The sequence below is a fragment of the Carcharhinus amblyrhynchos genome, chromosome 15 (genome assembly GCF_965287045.1).
Source record: "Carcharhinus amblyrhynchos chromosome 15, sCarAmb.v2.hapA, whole genome shotgun sequence".
NCBI classification, from domain to species: domain Eukaryota; kingdom Metazoa; phylum Chordata; class Chondrichthyes; order Carcharhiniformes; family Carcharhinidae; genus Carcharhinus; species Carcharhinus amblyrhynchos.
Genome location: NC_137338.1, coordinates 24,870,983 through 24,897,613, shown reverse-complemented (window position 1 = coordinate 24,897,613; position 26,631 = coordinate 24,870,983). Strand labels below are relative to the sequence as shown.

Genomic DNA, 26,631 nt, shown 5'->3' with positions numbered 1-26,631 from the left:
TGATTATGGGTGACTTTAATCTGCGTATAGATTGGGTGAGTTAAATGAGTCAGTACAATAGAGGAGAAATTTCTGAAGTATAGCAGCTGGAGTACTGTGTGCAGTTTTGGGCGCCGCACCTGCGCAAGGATATTTTGGCCTTGGAGGGAGTGCAGAGGAGGTTTACTAGGCTGATACCGGAGTTGAGGGGATTGAGCTATGAGGAGAGGCTGAATAAACTAGGCTTGTACTCGTTAGAGTTTAGAAGAATGAGGGGAGATCTCATTGAGACGTATAAGATGATGAATGGGATGGATAGGATAGAGGTGGAGAGACTCTTCCCGCTCAAAAAAGACAGTAGGACTAGGGGGCACAGCCTCAAGATAAAGGGGAGGCGGTTTAGAACGGAGTTGAGGAGGAACTTCTTCACTCAAAGGGTGGTGAATCTCTGGAATTCTCTGCCTGTTGAAGTGGTGGAGGCTGCCTCGCTAAATATTTTTAAGAAGCAGGTTGATGGGTTCTTGATAAGAGAGGGGATTAAGGGTTATGGGGAGAGGGCGGGAAAGTGGAACTGAGCCACGACAGATCAGCCATGATCTTATTGAATGGCGGGGCAGGCTCGAAGGGCTAGATGGCCTACTCCTGCTCCTATTTCTTATGTTCTTATGTTCTTATATATGGGATTGTTTTCTCGACTAAAACATTGAGGAACTAACAAGGTAACATCTTTTACTGGGTACTGTGCAGTGAGAAATGATTAGTTGGCAATCTAGTTGAGAGAGAATCCTTGTAGATGAGTGACCGTAAAATTATAATTCTTAATCAAGATGGCTAGTGAGGTAGTTGATTCTGAGGCCAGGGCCTGAATCTCAGACAATGGCAGGCATTTAAGGAACGGGTAGGTGAACTCCCTAAAATTGTTTATTCCTATTTGGCACAAGAGTGGAAAGGGAACTGTGGCCAAACCGTGGCTTACAGGGAACATTAGAGACAGTATTAGATGCAAAGAATAAGCATAAAAATTGTCAAGAAAAGTCCTTGACAAGGATTGGGAGCAGTTTAAAATTCATCAAGGCAGATCAAGGGATTATAAAAACTGATGTACAATTTCCTATATGTATATAAAGAGAGAAAGATTGACAGAAAATAATGTAAGGTCTTTACAGTCAGAAATGGGCAAATTCATAACAGGGAACAAAGGAATGGCTGAGGAACTAAATTCATACTTTGCTTTTGTCTTCGCAAAGGAAGGCATGAACATTGTACCAGAAGTTCTGAGAAACGCAGATTTTAGTGAGGAATGAATGAAATCAGTATTAGTAGAGAAATGGTTTTGAGGAAGTTATTGGGATTGAAGGTGGATAAATTCCTAGTACCTGATGATCATCTTCATCTCAGAGAAGTGACCCTGGAAATAGTAGATCGATTGTGGAGATCATTTTCCAAAATTCTTTGGACTTTGGAGTAGCTTAAAGATTGGAGAGTAGCTAATGTAAGTATGTTATTCAAAAAGGGAGGTAGAGAGAAAAAGCGAACTGTAGACCAGTAAGCTTAAGATTGGTAGTTAGGAAATTGTTAAGAGTCCATTATCAAGGATTTCATAGAATTTGGAAAGCAGTGGTACAATCAGACAAAAGCAAAATACTACATATGCTGGAATCTGAAACAAAAGTAGTAAATGCTGGAAAATCTCAACAGGTCTGACAGCATCTGTGGGGAGAGAAACCAGCCAATGTTTTGAGTCAGGATGATCTGTTTTTCTGTTTTTGTATAATCAGACAAAGTCAGCATGGATTTACAAAAGGGAAATCTACTGGAATTCTTTGAGGATGTAACTAGAAGAGTTGATCAGGGAGATCCAATGGATGTGGTTTATTAAGGCTTTCAAAAGACTTTCAACAAGGTCTCACATAGCAGGTTATTATGTAAAGTTAGTGCGTGGGTAGTGTTTTGAGATGGATAAAAAGCTGGTTAGCAGAGAGGAAGCAAAGAATTGGAATAAATGGTCTTTTTCCAATTGGCAGGCAGTGACCTTTGGGGTACCGCAGGAATCTATGCTGCGACCCCAACTGTTCCCATTATGTATTAAAGATTTGGAACTAAATGTACTTCAGATTTGCAGATGATAATGCATTGGGTGGGAAGATAAACTGAGAAAGATGCAGAGATATTTTAGCGTGATTTGGACAGGCTGAGTGAGTTGGCATGTGCATGGCAGATGCAGTATAATGTGGTTAAATGTGAAGCTATTCACTTCAGTAGGAAAAATTGCAAGGCAAATTATTATTTGAATGGGTGTAAATTGAAAGAGGTGGATACTCAAGCAAGACTTTGGTGTCCTTGTGCATCAGTCACTGAAAGTAAGTGTGCTGGTACAGCAGGCAGTAAAAAAGCAAAAAGTATGTTGGCCTTCATAGCGAGAGGATTCGAGTACAAGAATAGAGAAATTTCGCTGCAGTTGCATAGGGCATTGGTATGTATTGTGGAGTACTCCACACCAGGAGTATTGTGTACAGTTTTGGTGTCCTTATCTGAGGATGTCCTTGCTATTAGAGGGAGCACAGCGAAGGTATACCAGACTGATTCCTATGGTAACAGGACTGTCATATTAGGATTATATTCATTGGCGTTCAGAAGAGTGAGAGGTGATCTCAAACTCTAACAGGGTTAGGCTGAATATTCAAAGAATATTACTGATGGTGGAGGAGTCCAGAATCAGGGGTCATAGTTTGAGGATAAGGGGTACCTTTTGGAACTCAAGTGAGGAGAAATTTCTTCACCCAGAGAGGAGTGAACCTGAAATTCACTACCGCTGAAGGTAATTGAGGCTGAAACATTGTGGGATTTCAAGAAGGAATTAGATAGAGCTCTTGGAGCTATATGGACGGGGTGGGGGTGGGGTAGGATCAGGGTATTAAATTTGGTTATCAGCCATGATCACAATGAATGATGGAGCAGGCTCAAAAGGTTGAGTGGCCTCCTCCCGCTTTTGTTTTCTATGCATGTTTCTATGTACTAGAACCTCTGGAGTAGAGCTTCAGTTATAATTATTCTCATGCAAGAGTGTTACTACACAATTAAAGTGCTTGAATCTTAAGATGCTGCATATTATTTGTAAAGTTTGCGAGATGTTTAACAAAACACAAATCATTGTATATAACTGGGAATAAGCGTATTTGCAAATGCGAGCACAACCAAGTGAAAGATTAGATTGTCATATTAGCCTACTAAAACCTGCATCTTTTAGTATCATGTATGAAATATTTGTAATTTGAATCATAATTGCTTCAGTACATTGTGAACCATTATTGATTGACTGATTTGAAGCTACAGCAGGAACGTGGTGAAGATCAGAAACTCTGGACTTGTATTTGCTACATTGCAGATGACCTTTTGTTATGTTTGAGCAAATTTGATACTCAACAGTGTTAATATGCTGACCTCCTGAAATATCAGCTACCATTTGGACAACCGAAGAAAGAGGAGGTATCAGCAATATGAATCCACTTACCAAGGCAAAAATACTTCCTACATGCAGAAATGTAGAGGGATCAGGGGATAGGAATCAACAAAAAAGCGTGAAAAATCCACTAATACTTTCTGTATTCTCAATACAATGATCTATACATTTCTTTTAGGCTGACTACCCTATAGATGATGGAACATTATGCAGCTTTTAAAAATACAAGAGTGTTTTTTTAGTGAAACCACAAATTATGTCAATTTGTATGAATGATTTTGCAGTGAAATGAAGAAAATCATGCTACAGTGATTATTTTCTGCTATTGAAATTATGTTCATATTGAGGTTTATGCTTATTCTCTGTGAATGGTTGGGGATCAGTGGATCTTGCCATTTTCTTAAGACTTATTGGTAGGATGCCTTATTACTCCTTATGAAGGGAAAATTGCTGGTGACTGCTTTAAAAGTAGAATGGGGAAAAACAGGAGTTAATTTAAATCACCCAATCTGTTCTATAGTTTTGGATATCTAAAACATTATATATAGCTTGGTAATAGTGGAAAATGAAGGCAGTGACAACCAAGTCAAAAGAATAGTTATTGCTTTAGTGATAGGTCTGTGCGTGTGCTACAGATGTCTGGTCTACCTGGGATTTCTAGACATTATGTTGCTGCAGTAAATGTATCCACTAATCACATTTTTGACTGAATAATACATAATCCATGCATGTTCACAAATGCTTGCATTTTGACTAAAATGTGTCCTTTTTTTTGTATTATTCATCTTGTTACATGTGTTGTGGGAAATTACCACGAGTCTGACTGGAGGTTCAATAATAAAGCTTTATTTCAGACACGAAGCTTCGGGGAGAAAGCACTGGTATTCCACAGTACTTGGCAGCTACCTTCTCAATAAAACAATAGGAGTGGTTCATTTTTATACTTTTCAGACAATGGATAGTCCAGACATGAGCCTTTTAACACATCATTATGGTTGAGTAGGATTGATAGTTAACACATTCACAGTCAGACATATACAGACATTGGCATTTAACATTGCATTGTTTCATAGAATGGATACATTTCCTCAGTCAGTGACTATCAATGACTTAGTTTCGGTCTCTGCGTAGAGTAATTGGTTTCCCTGCATTTATGCATTCCCGTTCCCATTTATGGCTAATCTGTTTATCAGACCTTATTGTCCTGAGTCTGTCCTTATCTTTAAAGTGCCTCAAGCTCTTACAGGCTTCCTGGAGTATTTGTTTTCTGCATGTTTAACTTTAAATAACTGTCTGTGCTGCATGTTTTAATTTCAAGTGGCTGTCTGCGCTAAAGTCAATGCCTGCTTAATGTCTCTTTCTCAGGTAACCATTTTATGTGCCAGGCCACCATTTTGTGTGTCAGGTATCCATCTTTGATTTTCCCCACTTTACATGCTACATTCATTTGAGTACTTTATTGTGTACAAACTATTGTGAAGGTTGCTATAATAGTACCCTGAATGCAGTAAAACATCCTAAACCGCTTCCTCGGAGCATTCTCAAAACAACAAAAAAATACACCAGACCACCTAAGGAGATATTGGGACTGATGACCAAAAACGTTGGTCAAGGTGCAGTGTGGAACATTTTAAATATGGAAAGAGAAGCAGAAAGAGGAAGAAATTTAAGAGTCATTGCAGAACTTTTGGACTTTGGAGACTGAAGACATAGCCACTGATGATTGGAATCAAGGAGTCAGAATTGGAGGAGTGCTGATATCTTGGAGGGTTGTCGGACTGGAGGTGATGACAAATATGGAGGGGAAAGCCCTTGGAAGGATTTGACAACAGGTTGAGAATTTTTAAAATGAGTATTTAACTAGGACTCAATATAGGTCAATAAGCAGGTAAATAATGAGTGAATGGGCGTTGATGTGATTTGGAATTGTAGTATTTTAAGTGAGAAAAGGAATCTGGCTGAGTGTATGTTGAAATAGTTGAATTTATAGATCATAAAGGCACTGACCATTTCAGCAGTTGATAAGCAAAGGCAAAAGGTGGAGTATTCCCCATTCATCTACCACCACCGCTGTCTCTCCTTCTAAACCCTGCCTTTCCCCAAAAAGATTGGACGGCAGCTGGCTGACTTTAAATATGGTTGCCCTGCAGCAATAAAATGTTAAGAACACTACTGGGACTACATGAAGTCCTGAAAAGAAGGGAAACGACTCCTGGTCTTAAAGATAAGTCTGTGGGTTTTACTAGGGAGGGATTGGAGACCTGCCTTCCTTCTGCATTCCCCAGCTAGTTGTATTATTGTGGCAGTGGAGGAATTGGGTCCCTTTAGTGACTATTAATTGGAAAAGGCCTCAATAGGCCAATGGATGGGAAAGCAGTGGGATGGGCATCCACTTTATTTTATGTGACTACCCTCCCCCCACCCCACTTAAACATGCTATAGGTGGGGGGGAGGGGTATTAAAATACATCCCCAAGTGCATATACTCAGCCAGTTTAGGCAGAGTATATGAAGTTTATTTATATATGGCCAACACACCTAACCACCACATCTTTCTGACTGTGGGAGGAAACCAGAGCACCCAGAGGAAACCCACACAGAGGGAGAAAGTTGTCACTGTCTGTGTGGAGTTTGCACTAAGTCAAAGGTGAATAATACAAATAGAACAAGCCCGGGAATCAAATCTGGGTCCCTGGCGCTGTGAGGCAGTAGCGCTAACCAATGTGCCACGTGTCAAGCAATGTGAATGCTGCAATGTTTTAAATTGTCTTTTACAATGAATGGTTTACGATGCATGTTACGAGCACTTACAAAATAGACTAAGTGACAGAAAATTATTTTATCCATTTTGTTATTTCATATTCGGGATTCATGAGGTGAATGACTTGTGGCTTTTCAGGTGTTTTTTCTAATTAGTGTGTAGGCAAGTTTTTCTAAATATTTAAACCTGTATATGACTTTACCTATTTTTACGTACTAACACCAAGCTTGCACATGCTTCACAAACACTAATGTACTTCTTTCCACTGTCATCCTCTTGCTTCACTAAGGAGCTAGAAGTCCAGCACCTGCCAGGAAAGAGTTCAAAGGTAAAGAATAAGAGCAATTTTGATGCATTTCCTAAATGTTAACTTACGACTATAACATTGGCACTTCCAAATATTCTGCATGCTGTGTAGAACTGAAATTGTTTCTTCTGTCCTTCAGTAAAGGAGGTGGTTCTTAAAATAAATACTTGTTGCTTCCATTTTGCATCTTGTCTCTGAAGATCCCAATTCATTGTCAACTGAAGTGTACAGCCTGTAATATACTGGCATAAGTTTTCAGTGTTAGCAGAGAAGGATGTGAGTGTGACTCGACCTTTTTTAATCTCTGTGGGAGAGATTGCATTTTCCTTTTCAACACACAGTGTGAACTCATCATCTTGGCAGAGGTGGCACATCCATTATGTAGTTTAACATGCAGTTTGTTAGACAATCAATGACTACATTTTATAGTACTAGTGAAACATTGTACACTTTGCTCATTTGATGATCTGGTTTAATCATCAATGTTAATGCACCAGAAATAAGAGCATCCTTCTGTAGGAATAAGTACTGACCTTCCCCATTGCATGATGAAGAATAGTCAATTGACATCTTAGAATCTCTGCAGTGCAGGAGGCCATTTGACCCATTGAGTCTGCACTGACCACAATCCCACCCTGACCCTATTCGCTAACCTCACACATTTACCCTGCTAATCCTCTAACACTAGGGTCAATTTAGCACGGCCAACCTAACATGCACATCTTTGCACTATGGGAGGAAACCCATGCAGACACGGGGAGAACATGCAGATTCCACACAATGACCCAAACTGGGAATTGAACCCAGGTCCCTGGCGCTGTGAGGCAGCAGTGCTAACCACTGTACCACTTTGCCGCCCTAAGCTTATCAGCTTATTTGACTAGGTGCTGCATTGGCGCACTGACTAGTTATCAAGTTTGTGCATCTGTCTTTAGGCACTTCAGGTGATCCAAACAGCTTTTACTGGCTGACTTGAAAACCCATAAGATCCAAAATCCGGCATAGATGTGGTCCTGAGGCGGCTGGTTTTGCGACACTGTACCTGTATAATTAATAATACACTATTAATAGTGGGAATAGGTTTTTCAATTGCTGTTTTCTGAGATTCTTACCTGATAAAATTAAGAGTAGCTTTTGTTTGCCTCTGATCAGTATGAAAGTGCGAACAAGACTCAACAACAAAATAATGTTACTTCCTTCAATATCAACAGATTTTCTGAATACCTTATCAAAGATAAGATTCAAATCTTCTACTTCAGAACTATTCAACTTCCAGTCTGCCGAAACTTCATCTCCATTTAAATGTCCCTTTTGTTTTGGGATCTTTTGTTAAGAGCTGCAGCTTATGTACTGAAACAACAATCGTGCAAACAAAATAGATAAATTGCAGAGGAAAGAACTCGTGTGATTTTAATTTTATTTTTTTAAGCACGTAAGCAGGTAGCTTGTAAAGGGATAAGATTGTGTAATACTTTTGAGGCATTTACAGAATAAAATGTTGCTCCCCATTCTGCTCAGCTGTGCTTGACTTACTACTCCTATTATTCATCCATCAAAAACTTGTATTCCACAAATAGTATGGTATGTACGGCTATTTTCAGCAAGTATCTTTGTTTCCATGTGCCAATGCTTTGTAAAAGATAAATAGATAAACCTGGTACTATGTAAATGATTAAATTTTCACCTGTGTTTTGGCTTGATTTACTCTTCTGTTTTCTGCCCTTGGCATGTCCATTGTAATGGTTTCTGTGTAGAGAACATATTTTCCTTTTCTTTCATAAGGTCCTGGGGCACCCGTCAGTCCAGGGTTAGCTAGGAAGGAAATGGAAGGTAACTCTTATTTGTGATCCAACAGAAGTTTAATGTGTTAGACTTAAATGAAGGAATTATTTAAGCTTGTGTCTAAAATAACTATTAGAAATAATTAGTTCTTGTACTCTTAAATATGTAATGACTTACTTTGCATGTGGGACTTTGTGGCTTGTGTTGGCTTCACATCAATATCCTTGGGATAGCAATTTGCAATTTTTCCATGAAAAGCAAAACATTCTGCATCAGGTACACAAACTACAGATGCAATAATTTGTGAATAGTTATTTGAAATGCTTCCATTCTCTCTTCCCCCCCCCCCCCCCCCCCCCCCCCGAGTGTGTGTGTGTGTGTGTCTCTCTCTCGTGTGTCTCAGTTTTTCTTTTTCTTTCTCTCTCTCTGTCTTGTCCTCTGCCCCTTTCTCTCTCACTTCCTATCTCTTCGCGACCACCCCCAGCCTCTTGCTTAATCCTCTATTTCACACTCGTGCAACTTTTTAATCAGTTCTCAGTCCTAGCTTAGTGCCATGGCTGAGAGCTACAGCTACAAATCAGTGACAGCACAGCAATTGACTAAAGTCGCTGTAAGTCTCACTCTTGTCTGACTCTGATATTGATGGGAAATTTCAAAACGTGTTTTTATTTGAGTTTAAGATTCACCAAATCATTCAGTTAAGAAGCACAATTAGTTAATATATTGGATAAGCTTCATTACGTCTTTTATTAAGCTTCTAGTAAAATCTGACAGTTAAATAGGATAGGCAAATATAATAGAAGGCATTAGTTATAACTTGTTCCCATCAAGGAAGAGGCTTAGAAAAATCTGACTTGTTTAAAATAGAAGCCTGGATTGACTGATTCATTAGTTTTGGTGGTGTCATTGCATATTAATTAATAAATATTCAATACAACAATCAATTGCTTAAATCTCTCCGTATGCTGCATAGAACCACAAACACCAGCACAAGACAGAAAATAGCCAGAAGGTAAACCTCTACCAAATCTGAAATGATTTGTTGCTAAATTGTACTTTCTTTTTTCTCTACAGGCCGAATCCAACCGCCTCCAAAAGCAATCCTGAACCCAGTTAGTGCTGGAGCTAGTGCGACACCCAGGCCGGTATGTTCATTAGAATTCAGCATAGAAAATATTCAGCTACGGTTGTGCATTCAACATTATCAAAGAGGAAAAATTAATTATTATTTCAGTAATTGTAATGTGGAGTAGATTACTTGAAATCTCTAGTTACATGTCAGTTCTGTTTCATTAGAGCATTCCACCACGAGCTGGGGTTATCAGTGCACCAACTAATGTATCTCTCAAGCCAGCCACTGGAACACCACACTCAGAAGCTCAAAGCAAAACTCCAGAACTATCAAAGGGTTAGTATTTCTGAGCATGTTTTAAGAAAACAGTTTCTAGAGTATTCCTGATGGTCCTATTTAAAATTCTAAAGTTTATTTATTAGTCACAAGTAAGACTTACTTTAACGCTGCAATGAAGTTACTGTGAAATTTTCCTAATTGTCACATTCTGGCGCCTGTTCGGGTCAATGCACCTAACTGGTGCATCTTTCAGAATGCGGGAGGAAACCAGAGCACCCGGAGGAAACCCACACAGACACATGGAGAACGTGCAAATTCAAGACAGGCAGTGACCCAACCGGGAATTGAAGCCAGGTTCCTGGCGCTGTGAAGCGGCAGTGCTAACCATTGTGCTACTGTCCTCTTTTATAGTTTCCATCCTTCCCTACTCTAATCAACAATAACAATTTGCTTTTATATACTGCATTTAACTTAGAAAATATCTTATAAGAACATAAGAAATAGGAGCAGGAGTAGGCCATCTAGCCCTTCGAGCTTGCCCCGCCATTCAATAAGATCATGGCTGATCTGTCGTGGCTCAGTTCCACATTCCCGCCCTCTCCCCATAACCCTTAATCCCCTCGCTTATCAAAAACCCATCAACCCGCGTCTTAAAAATATTTAGCGAGGCAGCCTCCACCACCTCAACGGGCAAACAATTCCAGAGATTCACCACCCTTTGAGTGAAGAAGTTCCTCCTCAACTCCGTTCTAAACCGCCCCCCCCTTTATCTTGAGGCTGTGCCCCCTAGTCCTACTGTCCTTTCTGAGCGGGAAGAGTCTCTCCACCTCTATCCTATCCATCCCATTCATCATCTTATATGTCTCAATGAGATCTTCCCTCATTCTTCTAAACTTTAACGAGTACAAGCCTAGTTTATTCAGCCTCTCCTCATAGCTCAACCCCCTCAACTCCGGTATCAGCCTAGTAAACCTCCTCTACACTCCCTCCAAGGCCAAAATATCCTTGCATAAGTACGGCGACAAAAACTGCACACAGTACTCCAGCTGCGGCCTCACCAATGCCCTATACAGCCGCAGCAAGACCTCCCTACTTTTATATTCAATCCCCCTCGCTATGAAGGCCAGCATCCCATTAGCCTTCCTGACCACCTGCTGCACCTGCAGGCTGGGTTTTTGCGACTCATGCACAAGGACCCCGAGGTCCCTCTTCACTGTCGCCTGCTGCAGTTTTTTGCCACGTAAGTAATAGTCCTTCCTACCATTATTCCTACCAACGTGGACCACCTTGCACTTGCCAACATTAAATTCCATTTGCCAGTTCCTGGCCCATTCGCCCAGCCTATCTAGATCCTTCTGCAGACTCTCCACACCCTCCGCACAATTTGCCATTCCACCAATCTTGGTGTCATCAGCAAATTTCGACACCATACACTCGGTTCCCTCCTCCAGATCATCTATATAAATGGTAAATAGCTGAGGCCCCAGCACCGACCCCTGGGGCACTCCACTAGTCACCAACCGCCAATCCGAATAGCACCCATTAACCCCCACTCTCTGCGTCCTATTTGACAACCAATCCTCTATCCACGCTAACACCCTACCCCCAACTCCATGTCCCCTTACCTTCTGCAATAACCTCTTGTGAGGTACCTTGTCACAAGATACTTCACTGAGTTGCAGGTGGGGGTGGAGGAAACGATTAGGATCTGCGCACAAATCCATAAAGAGAGAGATTAGATGGGGTGACCAAAAATATAGATTAAAAGATCATGTTACAAAAGGCTTTTAGGGATGGAAATGGAAGTGAAGTAGAGGAATTTAATGACGATGATCCAAAAATAAGCCAAAGGCATTGCAGCTAGCTGAGGAAAAAGAGCCAAAGGATGTGGGATGTAATATAAGGCTAGCGCAGGTTATACGGATGGATTGGAAGAGGTGATAGCTGAACATAAAACAATATGTTACACGATCCAGGCAAATGCGATCAACTGGAGTTTATTTAAAATTGTTGGGCATCAAGAATGACCTTAAAATAATTGGGTTTTGAGGTCCCAAAAAGATTTTGGGGACAGAGCAATTGAGGGAGACAAGGAGGTGGGCAGAGTTTTGCAAAACAGGAAAACACAGCTTTAGTAAAAGATAAAATGTGGAGTCGGAAGCTGATAGTTGAATAAGATGTCAGGGATTTGCAGTCTGTCACAGGCAATTGAGGGGCCAGAGAGGAGTATAAAATCGAAAGCACAGGAATTGAGCACAAGCTATCTGCTCTCGTCTTTATAGCTTTGCTGCTAGATGTGTTAATTGCTTGTATGAGGTTACCGAGCCTGTTGACTTCCTTGTAATGTGAGGGAAACAGCTGAATTCCATTAGTCAGCATTGTGGCAACTCGGGCACCCCTCTCCCACTCAACTTCCTTTACACTGTTTGATCATGATTGAAGAAAGTGTCTTATCCTGCAATAGGCACTTTGTAATAACAAAACCCCAATGTCTGTAGCTGGTTCAAATGATCATTTTAGAAACGGAATCATGTCTAGATCCCTAGAATGCACTGTATATCTTCTACCATCCTTTCTCCATCCTCTCTCCAAAAATCTTAATCATAAGCTTTTGCCTTGGCATTGTACTTTGGGTCGGTTTGATGCTTTTTTTAAACAAAAGAATTCTTTTACAATCACAATACTGCTTACCATCCTTGTTGTTCTTTTTCTTCAAAGTTTCTTTCTATATGTTGGGTGTGAAATATTAAAAATTTGGATTGAGTTTTCCTTTTGCTGCCAAAAAAAAGCAAAGCGGGGAAACAATGTATGTTGGGAACTGGGTGAACTATCTTAGATGGAGAAATTCAAAATTAGTGTAATTATTCAAACCCCAAGTCCATGTATGCTTTAAAATAGTTTGCTAAGTACTCATATGTGACTGTACCCCAGCAGATAATTGACACCATCAGGAAGGATGGACACAGTTTTTAATCTGAGGCAGACATGGGCTCCTGGCATCACCTGAACCTGAAGGGAAACTGCATATGATTAAAATTCAGCTTTTGCTCTGAGTATAATCTATTAAGTTACAATTCATCAATATCCTAAATCACTGTGGCACAGTGGTTGGCACAGCTGCCTCACAGCGCCAGGGACCTGGGTTTGATTCCCAGCTTGGGTCAGTGTGTGGAGTTTACACATTCCCCCTGCGTCTGTGTGGGTTTTCTCCAGGTGCTTCACTTTCCTCCCACAGTCCAAAGGTGCGCAGTTTTGGTGCATTGCCATGCTAAATTCTCCCTCGGTGTACCCGAACAGGTGCCACAGTGTGGCGACTCAGGGATTTTCACGGTAAGTTCATTGCAGTGTAAATGCAAGTCTACTTGTAACCAATAAATAAACTTTACTTTAAATCATTAAGCTGATTCGTACCCATGACAGTAAGTTTTGTTGAATTCAAAATACAAGCTCCAAATTGCAGAGTTGGACTTGAATTTACAGCAGCCTTGAATTGCAGCCTGATCCTTAATACTGAATGTTTATAGCACTTAAAGCAAGAACTCGATGAAGAATTAATTCTGATTTTTTTTCACTTAAATGTTTTCTGCAGAACGTCCTGTGAATTTTGAGTATATAGCTTGTGATTGTTTCACACTACTGAGTTACTGTTACCTTGCACTCATTCTTTAACTCTACCGGCAAATAGTATAAACTGGTGCAGTCTGTCACTGGTAAGGTTATCCTGCAGAAGCAAAATACTACAGATGCTGGAAATCAGAAATAAAATCAGCATTGGCAATACTCAGCAAGTCAGGTAGCATACGTGGAGAGAGAAATAAAGTTAACACTTTAGGCCAATGAGAGCTTATTCATCTGAGATGTTACTTCTGTTTCTGTTGAAGTTCACTGACCTGCTTAGTATTTCCAGTACTTTTTGTTTTTATTCAAGATACCATGTAGTATTAACCGCTAATTTTTGTATGTCTGACTTGCCATCAGTTTTGAAACATCTAGTCAAATTTATTGGATTGGGGTGTGATAACTTTTCTAAGATACTTTAATTCTGCATTTTGAGTTATCAAATTTTCACTTTATAAATATTGAAATGTAGGCCAGAATCTTGTTGGACTGGTGGGGATTTTGCCCACCAGCCGGAGAACCAGTGAGGCACCCCTGTCAGTTCTGTAGGGGTGGCCCAGTGGTATCAGAAGCCCTTCAGGCATTTTAAGTGATTCCCTTCAGTCTTTTTCCTATTGGTAGAAGTTCTGCCTGCCAAGTTTTCCATGTTTCCAATCCCTGCAGGAGTGGTGGCTGTTGTGACTGCAATCATCAGAGGCACAGGATCATTGTAGGACCCCAGACCAAAAGTGACTGAAGGCAGGGAGGGGATCACTGGAGAGGTGCTGGCGGTGAGGGCAGGGGCCTCAATGCTCTCCATCCACTTTAGCTGGTGCAGTGATGGACCCCTTTGTCAGGCGCACCCATTCTGACTGAGAGAATCCCCCAGGAGGCCACTGGCAAACACAACAAGGGCAGTCTTCTGAGGGTGTAGGAATGCCTTGCGGCCAACATTTGATCCTTAAGCCGCCATTATTTGTGTTGGGCGTGAATAATGGGTTCATTAATGAGCTTAATTAACACTCTGCTAGCAGCCAGGAATCCCATGTTTGCTCCTTCTGCCCTTTTCACTTAGGTTAGGTTTTGCCAGCAATGGAACGCTGAAGCAAGGCCTTTCCCATGATTAAGTAGGCCTAGCCGCCATTTTTCCCACTATGATGGCTGCATGAAATCTGCCCTATTGTTGGAAACTTAGATGTACAGGAAATTTAATATCCTTTTAAATAATGTGGCATAACCACTTTTCTGTCTGTCGATTAGGACCAATGCTGTTGCCGGAACCACTGAAGCCCAAAGTTGCTGCTCCTCTTCCACTGCAACCTCCTCCGATTAGTTCCCAGAAGCTACAGGAACCTCTTATACCAACTGGCTTGAAACCTATTTCTCAGACACCGCCCCCTACTCTTGGCTTGGAGCATCTAGCACCGCAGGCTCCCCCCCGCAGCAAATCTGCCCAGAACCTGCCAACAGAACCTGTTACTGCAGAGCAGGTAAATATTAACACAGTGGTGTCTACTAAATACCATTACTTTTCTGTAGACATAACGATGTATGACTGAAAGTCCTTTTTGCATAGAACATTTCTGCATTTACTTTTTGCCATCTTACAGAATATGATCTGGCTTCCAAGTAATTTAGTATAACACAAATTGAATAGCCAGTGAACTAACTGTTCTGTGATTTACTGTGAATTATTTTAGTAAGCAGAACAACTTCCTTACCATGTACTCCAATATTCAAACATGAAGACCAGCCTGAGACATCTTTCCCTGTTTCTCCCCAATTGTATTGAACTTGTGTTGTCTGGTCCATGGTGGAGGAACAGGGTGAGCAGCAAGCAAGCTTGACAAAGCTGATGTAAGACATGTCTATTTTAATACCTCAGCCTCACTGACCTACCTGCTGAATGTTAGAGACTGCAAATTGGGCAATAAGCACCATATTTGGTTAATAGGCTGGAGCAGGATAGTGGGGAACCACTAACACAAAGCAGGGTGGTATGGTTAGGGGATGCCCAGGGTTTTCTTGTGAGGGTTGGCCCCTAAGGAATTCACCACAAAAATTAAAAGTACATATTCTCTTGGGCCTCAGCTATGCTTGTTTCCAGAACTGTGCACAGCAGTCATCAGATATAAATTTCAATATGCAACTCATGCAAGCATTGCTAATTGCTCCCAAAATCAGGGAGTGAAACTGATGGTGGGAGGGGCACCTTGAGAATGGAGAAGAAAGTACATTGCTGCAGTTTCAACCATGCTTGCCGCATTCTTGTACATAGTGGTCAACATTGGAGCTGCTCAGTCAGCCCCACAGCAAGGCAGATCTGTAAATTCTTGGCTGTAACCTTTCAGGTTGATCAGAAATGTTTTTGTCACCTTTGCTTTTATCTGTTCTTCATCGGTATTTTAGTATCTTTTAAGATGTCTGCAATAAACCTGTTCTAAAGTTAGCACTATAACATGAATCAGTTATATTTGTAATTGAAGGCTTAATTTTGTAGTTATAGTATGACAGTCTTCATGGCACAAGAGAACTTGAATATGTAAAACTGAAATAAAAAGTGCTGGAAATGTCCAGAGGGTTGGGCAGCATTTGTAGAAAGAAACAGTTAAGGGATGGCCTTGCATCAGAATGATAAAAAGTTAGAAACAGTTTAAGCAAATGAAAGAAGGGAGGGTCGATAAAGAATGGAAAGGAAGGTCTGTGATGGGTTTAAAGATAGAGGAGATTAAATGACGCAAGAGTTGGTTTGGGACAAGAGTACGGAGTGATGATGGGACAAGTGAAGAAACAAGTGTGTCTGAATGATAGAACAATGCACAGCTAGTCTCCAAAAACAAAATTGAGAGAAATCAGACTAAAATTGAATTCTGCAAAGAATATGGAAACACAATGGAGGAGGAGATCGCAGTCTGGAATTGTTGTATTTGATATTAAATACAGAAATGTAAAATTGTCTATCAGTGTAAAACCTTCTTTCATAGAGTTGAGGGGGTTGAGCTATGAGGAGAGGCTGAATAAACTAGGCTTGTACTCGTTAGAGTTTAGAAGAATGAGGGGAGATCTCATTGAGATGTATAAGATGATGAATGGGATGGATAGGATAGAGGTGGAGAGACTCTTCCCACTCAAAAAAGACAGTAGGACTAGGGGACACAGCCTCAAGATAAAGGGGGGGGGGGCGGTTTAGAACGGAGTTGAGGAGGAACTTCTTCACTCAAAGGGTGGTGAATCTCTGGAATTCTCTGCCCGTTGAAGTGGTGGAGGCTGCCTCGCTGAATATATTTAAGACATGGGTTGATAGGTTTTTGATAGGCAAGGGGATTAAGGGTTATGGGGAGAGGGCGGGAAAGTGGAACTGAGCCACGACAGATCGGCCATGATCTTATTGAATGGCGGGGCAGGCTTGAAGGGCTAGATGGTCTACTCCTGCTCCTATTTCTTATGTTCTTATTTGGTTTCTTTATCTTTGTGATCCTTGCACTTCTAGTGCCATTTTCCTTTTCCCTAAATAAGCAGGTCAGCTAACCTGCCCCTAAACTTTTTTTTTATTAGTCCAGCTTTGTTAAAGAGCATTGGGTGTTCCTTTCCTCCTGTGTCTCGTACCTTTTGGTTAAGATGTCAACTGATTAGTCTCAACTGGGATTAGCCAATCGCCACCTATTAAATTATAGGTATTAGCGTGAGTACTACTGTTGATGTAACTCATTTGGCAGTCAATCATGGAATTCCTCAATGATTTAGCAATTTTGCACAATGAGTAACTGAACAATAAGGAGTATTCAGCTCTGAAATTTGATCCTTTATTTGTTCCTGAATAGAGCAACAATAATGGTATTACAAATTGCACCCATTTAAACTTGGCTTAGGAGGGAAAAATTGGTTAAAGTTCCAACTTCTGGTTGCTTTTCAACAGGGGTTTGCTAGAAATGTGCATGTGTAGATGTCAAGTGAGGTCAGAACTGGGCTGTTTGAGAACAGCCCTCAGAAATCATGTTTTACTTTGATGCACACTGTTGCAGGTCATGCTTGGAAAATAGCCATTTGAGCATGACACAGTAGAGAGGCTGGCACATTGAAAAACAACTCTGGCAAGAAGTTAATATTTTCAGGGAAGCAGAAACTGGAAAAATACAATAGTAGAGAAAATAATAGGGGAATAGCCATGATAACATTAAAACACACATTTACATTTTTTGGATTTATCATACATGGGAATTTAGTAAATTTTAAACATGCTCATCTAATGACCAACTTAATTATTGAAAGGGAATTAAAAGTCTGTTTAGGCTTGAGGTGGCTTTGAGATGACACACCTTATCATTGATAAAGGGAACAAAATTAGTGGCATACTTGGTAATCACCATCACGGAATTTTTTTGCTACTGAGTGGTTAATACTGAGATTATTGCATCATTTATGATAAAAATGCCCCAATGTTTGTGTTCCACAAAAGCCTCATCCTATCTTAAACTTAATGTCACCCTAACAACATATCCTCCTCCTTTCTCCTTCATGTGCTCAACAAACTTTGCCTTAAATGCATTTACGCTATTTATCTCACCCCTTCCATGTGGTGGCTAACTCCTTGTTACATTTACTGGTGATTAACTTACACTGATAGATTAGATGTAGATCTTGGGGCTAATTGTACTTAATAATTTTTGGCTTTGTTAGCCTATGTTGCTACATTTAAAGATTTATGAATCTGTACCCCTAAACCCATTTGTGTTTCTATCCCATTTAAACTCTTCCAAAAAGTAGATGGCCGCCTTATTTTTCCTATCTCAAAGAATCGCACTGCATTTACCTGTCTAACATTGTGACGTTTAATAGAGATGCATTTGACCTATGTTGTAAATATTCAATTTGAAACAATTGAATTAAAGAAGAAAACTTGTCTTGGAGAAGTTGCTGTCTAGTAGCTAATAACCTTCTATTTATTGCTTTCCTCCTTCTGATATTTACTGTCTCTTTCTCACAAGCAGGAACAACCATCAGGGTGAAAGGTATTGAATTAATTTACAATTTTCTATATGGTTCTATTTTATTTCACTGTTTTGATGTATGATCTTGCAAAGTCTCATACATCAGCAATTTTGCTAGTCCTGTGAAATGCACTTTTCTTTTTGCAAAATAATTACCACAGCCTCTTACGTTTTATTTTATTCATCATTTATGTTCCACGTAGTGATAAAGCTCATTGTATTCAGTTTTTACACAACTGTGGAAAAAGAAAATTCATTAACATTTTTCCAGGGGGATGAAAAGTGGTGTATTGCTACTCAGGTTTTCATTGGAGCTTGGTTGAAATTTATCTCTGGTCAACAATTCCCACATAGGTTTGGCTTTCTGGATGTGGCAGCAATCAATCAGTTATTGTTTCAATGGAACAGCAATAATAATGCTGCTCTTTCCCTTCCTAAATGTTTCATGTCTACAACTTTGAGATTATAAAGCTGCAGTGCTTACTAAAGAATATCTCTTTCCAAAATGATCTTGAGATTATAATACAATTTATTTCTTTCTTGGTGTGTGTAAGTGTATAAATAAATGTATCTCCTTAATTACAATTCAACATTCATTGCAACAACACAAACAACATTTAAGGTTCTTCTTTTTCAAATTGTATATTACTTCCCAATCATACCACTTTTGCCTGGAACTCCTATCCACTAATATTTTGACAAGTGAAAAGTTGGGATAGTAGTTTTGTTAACTTTATTCTCTACTGATCGATAGGGACAAATCTGATGTCCAACTTGCATTACTACAAACCAAGAATGTTTTGTAACTGAGTATCTTCTATACAACACCTTCTCATTCACTGCTGGAATTATCATCTTGTTGCACTCCATAATTTTGTTTTCTATAAGATTATTGCTATAAGTTTTCCTCAGAATCTTGAAATACTTGATAGAATCTTTCTGTGCTTTGAAATCTGTCCTTTTGCTTTTCCACTTCTTGGACCAAGGTTTGTCTTTTCCCAGGCTGCCCAAATACAGGCTTCCTATGTATGCCAAAGGTTTCCAATCTGATCGAAACTGCATAATTCAGTTTACTCTGCAGTTGGTTTTGGGGTATTGCACAGTTATGGTACTTAATTTCAGCATTATTAAGACGGAGCGTATTAGTTGGAAAGGTAGCATCACCATTTTTTATTTCAAATGAGATAGATAAGACTGAAGCTGACCATTAACGTACTTGAACTCCACGAATATGGAAGACCACGTGAATGAAGAAGTGTTTAGATTTCGGCTTCTCTCATTACTTAACTTACTAACAACAGCTTACATTTATTTAGCAGGCTTTATGAAGTAAAATGTCCCAATGTGCAGCATTGTGACAGAATCCTACAAAACCTGACACTGAGCCAATTATGGAGACATTCAGACAGGTGGTCAAAAACTTGGTTTAAGAAGCATTGAAAAGGATTCACTCCACTCAATCCTGGGATGAAGGATTTATCCTATAAGGAAAAGTTAAACAGGTTTCCATGTTCCTATGAATTCTGGAACTTAAGGCCCAGCTAGGTGAATACATGGTCACCAGTGGTGTATCACTTGAACTCAGAAATATAAAAGAACCCAGTGTTGGAGGAGCTCAGAAATATAAAAGAACCCAGTGTTGGAGGAGCTCAGAAATATAAAAGAACCCAGTGTTGGAGGAGCACAGAAATCTTGGAGGGCTGGAAATGGGGAAGGTGAGGCCATGGAGGAATATAGAAATAATTATGAGAATTTGTAATTCTAAGCTTTGCCAAAGCCAATCAGCACAGGTTAGTGAATACAGATCTGATTGATAAAATGGAATTGGATGCAAGTTAGAATACAGGCAGTAGAGTTTGGGATGAGCTTAGTTTTATGGAGAGTGCAAAATGGGAGGCTAGCCAGGACAGCATTAAAATAGACTTGAGATAACAAAGGCAGCTGAGATGCAGTGGTGACTTGTATAAAAGTACATGGTCTTGGTGATTAAGAGGGCTTTGGATGGGGTCGGAAGCTAAGCTCAGCATTAAATGGGACATCAGAATTACAAATTTCTGGCAATGAAATGGGCAGAAAGAAGGATAGTGTTAGTGGTAAGTGAACGGACTTTGTTGCATGGACCAAAGAGTTTGATTTAGTGTTCTAAATGTTCTGCAAGAAGAACGTTCAGCTGATTCAATGCTGGATGTTGGAAGGTGACAAATCTGAAGCAGTCCAGGAGTTGAAAGAGGTGATGAGGTAGAACCCCTGCAGTGCAGAAGGAAGCCAAAGTTGGGTGTCAGCAGTGTACGTGAGAACCTGATGTATTTTTCGATTACATTACCATTGAGCACTGTGTGATTGAGAAATAAAGGGTGCCAAGCAGTAGATCCATGAGGAGCTCTGAAAGTAATGGTGCCCTACCCAGATGGGAAGAAGTTGCAGGTTGTTCTCTGACTGCAGCTGGACAGTTAGAAAAGGAACCAGTTGTGGACAGTCCCACTCATCTGGATAGCAATAATGCCAAAGGCTACAAACTGGTCACAAAGAATCAGCGTTGTTCAGTACAGCCACATCGGATATAATTTGTAACTTTGGTAGGAGTCATTTCAATGCAGGGGCAGAAACCTAATTGAGGAATTCGAACCTGGAGTTCCAGGAAAGATGGTACTGATTCTGGGACTGGATTGGTCATGCCAAATTGGCCCTTAGTGTCCCAAGATGTGTAGGTTAGGTGGATTAGCTGTGGAAAATATGTGGGGTTACAGGGATATGGTGGGGGAAGAGGGCCTTGTCAGAGAGTCAGTGCAGACTTGATGACCTCTTCTGCACTGTAGGGATTCTCATATGTTCAAGGACTTGACAGTCGAAGTGATGTTGGAGATTGGCTGTTAGCTTCCACTGAAGATGGGTCATGGTTGGGAGAATGACATCAGTTTGAAAAGGAGAGGGCAGTACCAGAGGAAAGGGAACAGTTAACAATATTAGCTAATGTGGGCTGAGGTAAGGCAGTTTGGTGAGAACAGGATCAAATGAACAAGAGGCAGGTCTCATGGACGAGGAGATTGCAGACGACAGGAAATGCAGAAAGATAATACAATAGAGGGGAATTTTAGAGGGATTGGAGAAGGGATTGAAGTGGCACACACAGTTAAATGAATGGTCTCAATCTTAGTGCCAAAAGAAATCCAAAGTTGCCTCAGACTTGCTGGAATTTGAGACTGGTGAGGGCATGGGCATAGGAGTTTAAGAAGTTCTATTTCTCACAAAAAGAGAAGCTGGGGGTTAATCAGGATGATGATGGTGATGAGAGGAGAGCAGAATAATAGTACTTTCTGTTGCAGCCAGGTTTGACAAACATTTATAGTGGACAGCTAGTTTAGATGTTCAAGTCCTTGTCCCTTGGGCTTGTATGGAATTGGAAATGGGTTCTGTAACCAGGTTCATGCAAGTTATAGCTTTAATAAAGATAAGGGCTCAGAGATGGAAATCAGGATGTGATTGTAGCTTCAGAAATGTTTTGATGAATGGAGGGCCAAAGTGAAGTGCAAGTGATCTGGAGCAGACTTCCTTCTCGTTTCTGACACAGAAGTAGTGGATTAGGAGGATGAGGTTCAAATGATAAGATTGCCTGATCTGTGGAGGGATCACTTGACATTGCGAGGTTGAGTGGGTGATTGTGAATACAGGTCTGCAAATTTTTGATGGTGTAGAGGTTTTGGCGAAATCATGGCTGGATGCGAGGACAGAAGGAAGATGACAGTATGGGTTCTAAAGATTCTGTGAAAGGAAAACTTGCTCAGTGAAGAGACTGAAGAAGAAAAAGTGAAGATGGCTATGAGAAGTTTATTGTGGTAAATTGCTGGACAAAAAGGAATGCAACATTTAATGGGAGAGGTGAGAGAGCAGGAACAAGTAGTTCCAGATATAATTCTTTTCTCGTAACATTTTGTTTTTGTTTTTCTTCCAGCTAAAAGCCAGTATTAATGGATTTAACAGTGGAGGAGCACCTAACATTGACCCTTTTGCTGATCTTTCACTTGACCAGCTTGCTGACCCTTGGACAAGGACCCAGTTATCAAGTGGAAGCACTAAGTTGCAGCCAGCATATGCCCGTGCATCTCCTACTTTCTGCCAGCAACAATCCATCCAGCCCTTCATATCAGCACAAACTAATTGCATGCCAATTGTACCTCCCATTCCTCCCCGAAGTAAATCACAGGAGACCTTCCAAGTCTCTCCTAGTGCTTTGAATTTCCTGTCTGATGGCAATGCCTCCAACACAAACCCTTTCACTCGAAAAACTGGTTACAATCCTTTTAGGACCGATGCTCAAAAGCCTGCTGTTGCATCACAACTCTCTGTGCAGACAAGCAGCAGTAATCCTGTCTTTTCCACTAACTCGCTCACTGCTGGAGCTGGAATTGGTGAAGCTGCCTTTTCATTAAATCCATTTATAGGCAGCAATATCTTTCAAAGTAAACCTGCTCCAAATGACAAAATGCAAACCAGTGGGTGGGTGACGTTTGAGGATAATGATTTTAGTCTAAAAGGAAGTCTGTCAACAGGTGCAAAACAAATTGACAACCAGGACCCTTGGAATGATACTGTCAGCAATCTGTCATTGCAGAACACAGACAAACTATTTCCAAGTACAGATTTTGGGTTTGGTAATGACTGGAATACAAGCAACACAGCAACTGGTGCATCAGTGAATGCACCAGCTCGAAGAGCGCCACCTCCTGTACCTTTGAGATCAAATGCCGTCATCCCAATCCTGCCGTTCAACTCTGAGGCACCTGCTTCTCTTTCAAAACAGAACTTCACCGAAAGATGAGATGTGTTCCAAGAAAGTGTGAAGGCTAATTTAGAGAAATGTTTGTAATTTGAATTATCTGTCGGGCTTTACATGTGCAATATGTTGTCTTTAAAATGTCATATATTTGGCATCTCTTGTACAAGAAGTTCAGCATTGTTGTAAAACATTGGTAATGATTTTGTATGCTCAGCAAATTATTTACAGTATTTTGAGGGTGCAGATTCAAAATCTTCTATTTCCTGGATTGATATCAACCAATCAATGGACACTTGAGAATTGAGCTGTTGCCAGATGCAGTTAAAATGATGTTCAAGAAAAAGCTGTGATGATACGGATTACATTACGTTTTTATGGAAAATGTGAAATTACATTGGTTATAGCAACACTGAGGCATCCAAAATATCTTAGTTCAAATCTGACTTGCTTTAAGTTGCAATTTAACTACCTGTGTTAAACTTGGTGATTAGTCTAAGTGTTCTTGGAGCATTTACCTGATTTTCGTCCTTTGTAAAAGAGTCAGTTCAGATTATTCAATTCTGTATTCTTTTGGTAAAATTTAACTGTGCATGTAGTCATCCAGTTTGTGAAGTACGTTTTGTTTTTTGTTCATTCCTATGATTGTTTACCTTGATACATCCTGACCCTTTTAGAGTTTGGAGCTGGTTTTTTATTAATAGACAGATATTACCCATGCTGTTCCGTGAGCAACAATATAATTGTTTGGTCATCACCAAACTGCAGTCATTCACACTTCCAATGAAATCAAAGTTTCATTTCAGTGGTTGTGGACATACAACAGTACTATTGAAGCAAACTGGATTGTATTTGTTGCTGTCAGGCCCAGTAAGTTTAATGACCACTATGGAATGCATCGTGTGATAGTGCAATATTCTTTGAGGACTGTGACCTGAGTTCCATTGATGGAATAGATGTGTATTCACTTTGTGACTAAGTGTCTTTATAGAAATACATTTGGGTAATGTCTACCCAACTCCTAGAAGGCAAAGTGATGATAAGTATTAAATTAGCATCTTTGCTGGGGAATGGCTGAGGGAAGAGCTGTGCAAATAATGGTGGGATTTTCTCAGTTGAACAAGGTACATGACACATTTGGGAGCAAAATACAGGGAGCACCTAAACTGTGCTGCCCACACTTGGAGGGTGGGAGGACTTGATCGTGACATTGCATCCCTGAAACATGATGATATTTTATTCCTAAGCATTGATGTCCCCTGTCTTAATGAACTCAAGGATAAGACCCTGCATTCTACTCCTGCCCAGAAGAACACTTCCATGAAAATCGCTGATTAATAATTGAATATTATTCATAGCTGGATCTGATTAATAGGATGATAACTGCCAATCAATCAGTACTATAGTTTGAATACACATTACATTAGTTTTCACTTATTAACCACTTAATTAACTTCATATATCCCTAGCATCAAGGTTTATTCTCACCTAAAGTTAATTACATCTCTTTCTAAAACTTAATCCTTCATTCAAGAAAATGATAGCTTGCCCACTGTTACCCACCACTTTTCCCTGGCTTGGAAAGGGAAGCCTACTGTGTAATATTGCCTCTAATTTACTGACTCTAACTTGTTATCACAAATGTTCCATTCCCTGCACCAGCATCCTCCTCGTTGACAAGCACACTTAGCACCTCTCACTGAATGTCATACCTACAAATTTTATTTTATATACAATATATAGTCATTTATATAATGTATTCATATCTGCTAGTGACTCATGATCAGGTTAAAGTTTGATTAATAGAAATACCTATTTCATAAAGTATGCATGTCTATATAAATCAAGGTCATACCAGCAGACAGTGGAACAAGGCTACCAAATAAGAGACCAGAATCTGTCTTGAGTAGAAACAGTAAATGTTCCAAATTGCCCTCCAAATATTACCAAAACCCAGACATGTTTTTTTAATACTGTACTACATTCTTCTTTTGGTTTGATGCAATGTTAATCACATTGTAAACCCTTGAGTGTATTAATGCATTGAACTGTCTGTCACAACGCACATCTTTACGTTCAGTTACAGTAAGTAAAAAATGTCAAATTGCCACAAGCATTCTATTGAAAAATGTGGACCAGAAAACAGGTAGGTAATTTTTTTGGTCTGTTTCAAAACTGTTACAGTCCTTTTATTGAGCCAGCTAAATATTCCTGAACAGCATAAATATATGAAAACAGATTGGTCCTTTATCGGATGGCAAACTTGACCAAATGTGGTGAAACATTAATACAATATCTTGCAGCCTTGCTGTGGTTAGCGCATTGACTAAATTCTCACTACTGATATCCAAAAAAAGGCATTATTGTAATGCTTTTGCTGCTGCTCTTTTTGCCTGTGGTGCAATGGGAAATCACTATTTAAAAATTCCCTTCCCATCACATCTCATCTAATACACTTACACACCATTTATATGTATAACTGTAACTCTTCATTTTAATATCCAATTTTAAAATGTTCAGTGTGTTGCTGGTGTGCAAGTTTCCAGCTTGTAACTGCTGAGCTTTCCGCTGACTTCTGTGGCTTACAATGGACTGCAACAAATATGTACTTTGCAACACCTCAGTGTACACAAAGTTCTAACTGCAATGTGTCACTGTGGGTAACTTGGCTGTTTATGATTTTTATAGGCCTCCTGATCTTTAAAATGTTTTATCAATGTGTATCTATAATACAAATTAAGCTTGGTATATTATGTTCGGTTGGCAACATGTCTTAATCTTTTCCTGAAGACTACAATATTGAGACTAATGTTTGCATAATAAATTGTACATATCCTGTGACGTCTGAGTTGTATCTTAATTCAATAAACATAGCTGTGTTCTACAAATGTATTTTCACGGTATGATAGTTTTTTTTCTGTCTTTAAGGACAACAAAGCATCTGAACAGAACCTTGCTGTGGTTGAGTGAGCCCTCACAAAATAGGTTAAGAAGTTGCAGTCATGTAGCTTGTGATGTGTCGTGAATGAGATATACAGACTCTCTCTGGCTGGAAGGTTCTCAGTCCCAAGGAGTTGGCTTGAATGCAGAATTGAAAGGAAGCTAGGATGGGGAAGTGTCGGCTTTTGGGCTGCAGTGGCTGGATTGTGGACAGATTGGGTGTACTGTATGCAGTCGGTCCACAAAACCTTCCACGCTCTCCCCAATTCCCTCAAAACTGAAGCTGCATAAATCTGTGAGCCACGGGTCTCAGCTGTGGTCAAAGGCCATCTTGCGGAAAGAATTCTGCTCAAGTGGCAGATGTCGCCAGTTTATGCAATAACATATATGATCACTTCAATCTGGAGCCCTTGTTTCTTTCTACAGGAACAACGCCCTCTTCTGCCAGTGGGGCTACCATCGTTCTGAAGCTGCAGACACTCTTGAAAAGCGCCTGCCATCCTTTAATTAGACGATGTTTTGCAGGGATATTGGATGCAATTAGGAAATCACCTCGCACCAAATTGTGCTGGCATGTATTGGCAGCAAACGCAAGGTCAGGAAACGGTCGTGACCCGCCCTCTGAGCACTGCTCCTTATTGAATTTCTGCAGGACAGAAAGTCACAGTTGTGAGTCATATAGTTGTAGCAAAAATT

General features: G+C 40.1%; 1 protein-coding gene across 8 annotated transcripts in view; it reads left to right on the top strand.

The window, feature by feature from the left end:
* synj1 (synaptojanin 1) overlaps positions 1-25,887 on the top strand; it is a 127,825-nt gene extending 101,938 nt beyond the window's left edge. For 3 of the 8 annotated variants that reach the window (XM_080203605.1, XM_080203606.1, XM_080203604.1), the window contains 6 exons: positions 6,489-6,527; positions 8,289-8,336; positions 9,363-9,433; positions 9,585-9,696; positions 14,497-14,726; positions 22,174-25,887. In XM_080203605.1, the coding sequence (XP_080059731.1) occupies positions 6,489-6,527; positions 8,289-8,336; positions 9,363-9,433; positions 9,585-9,696; positions 14,497-14,726; positions 22,174-23,040 (1,367 nt within the window). In that variant the 3' untranslated portion in view covers positions 23,041-25,887. Of the gene's footprint in view, positions 1-6,488; positions 6,528-8,288; positions 8,337-9,362; positions 9,434-9,584; positions 9,697-14,496; positions 14,727-18,221; positions 18,246-22,173 lie in introns of all 8 variants that reach the window. The other 5 variants (XM_080203609.1, XM_080203608.1, XM_080203612.1 and 2 more) reach the window with 4 other exon arrangements.
* Positions 25,888-26,631: the final 744 nt, after the last annotated feature.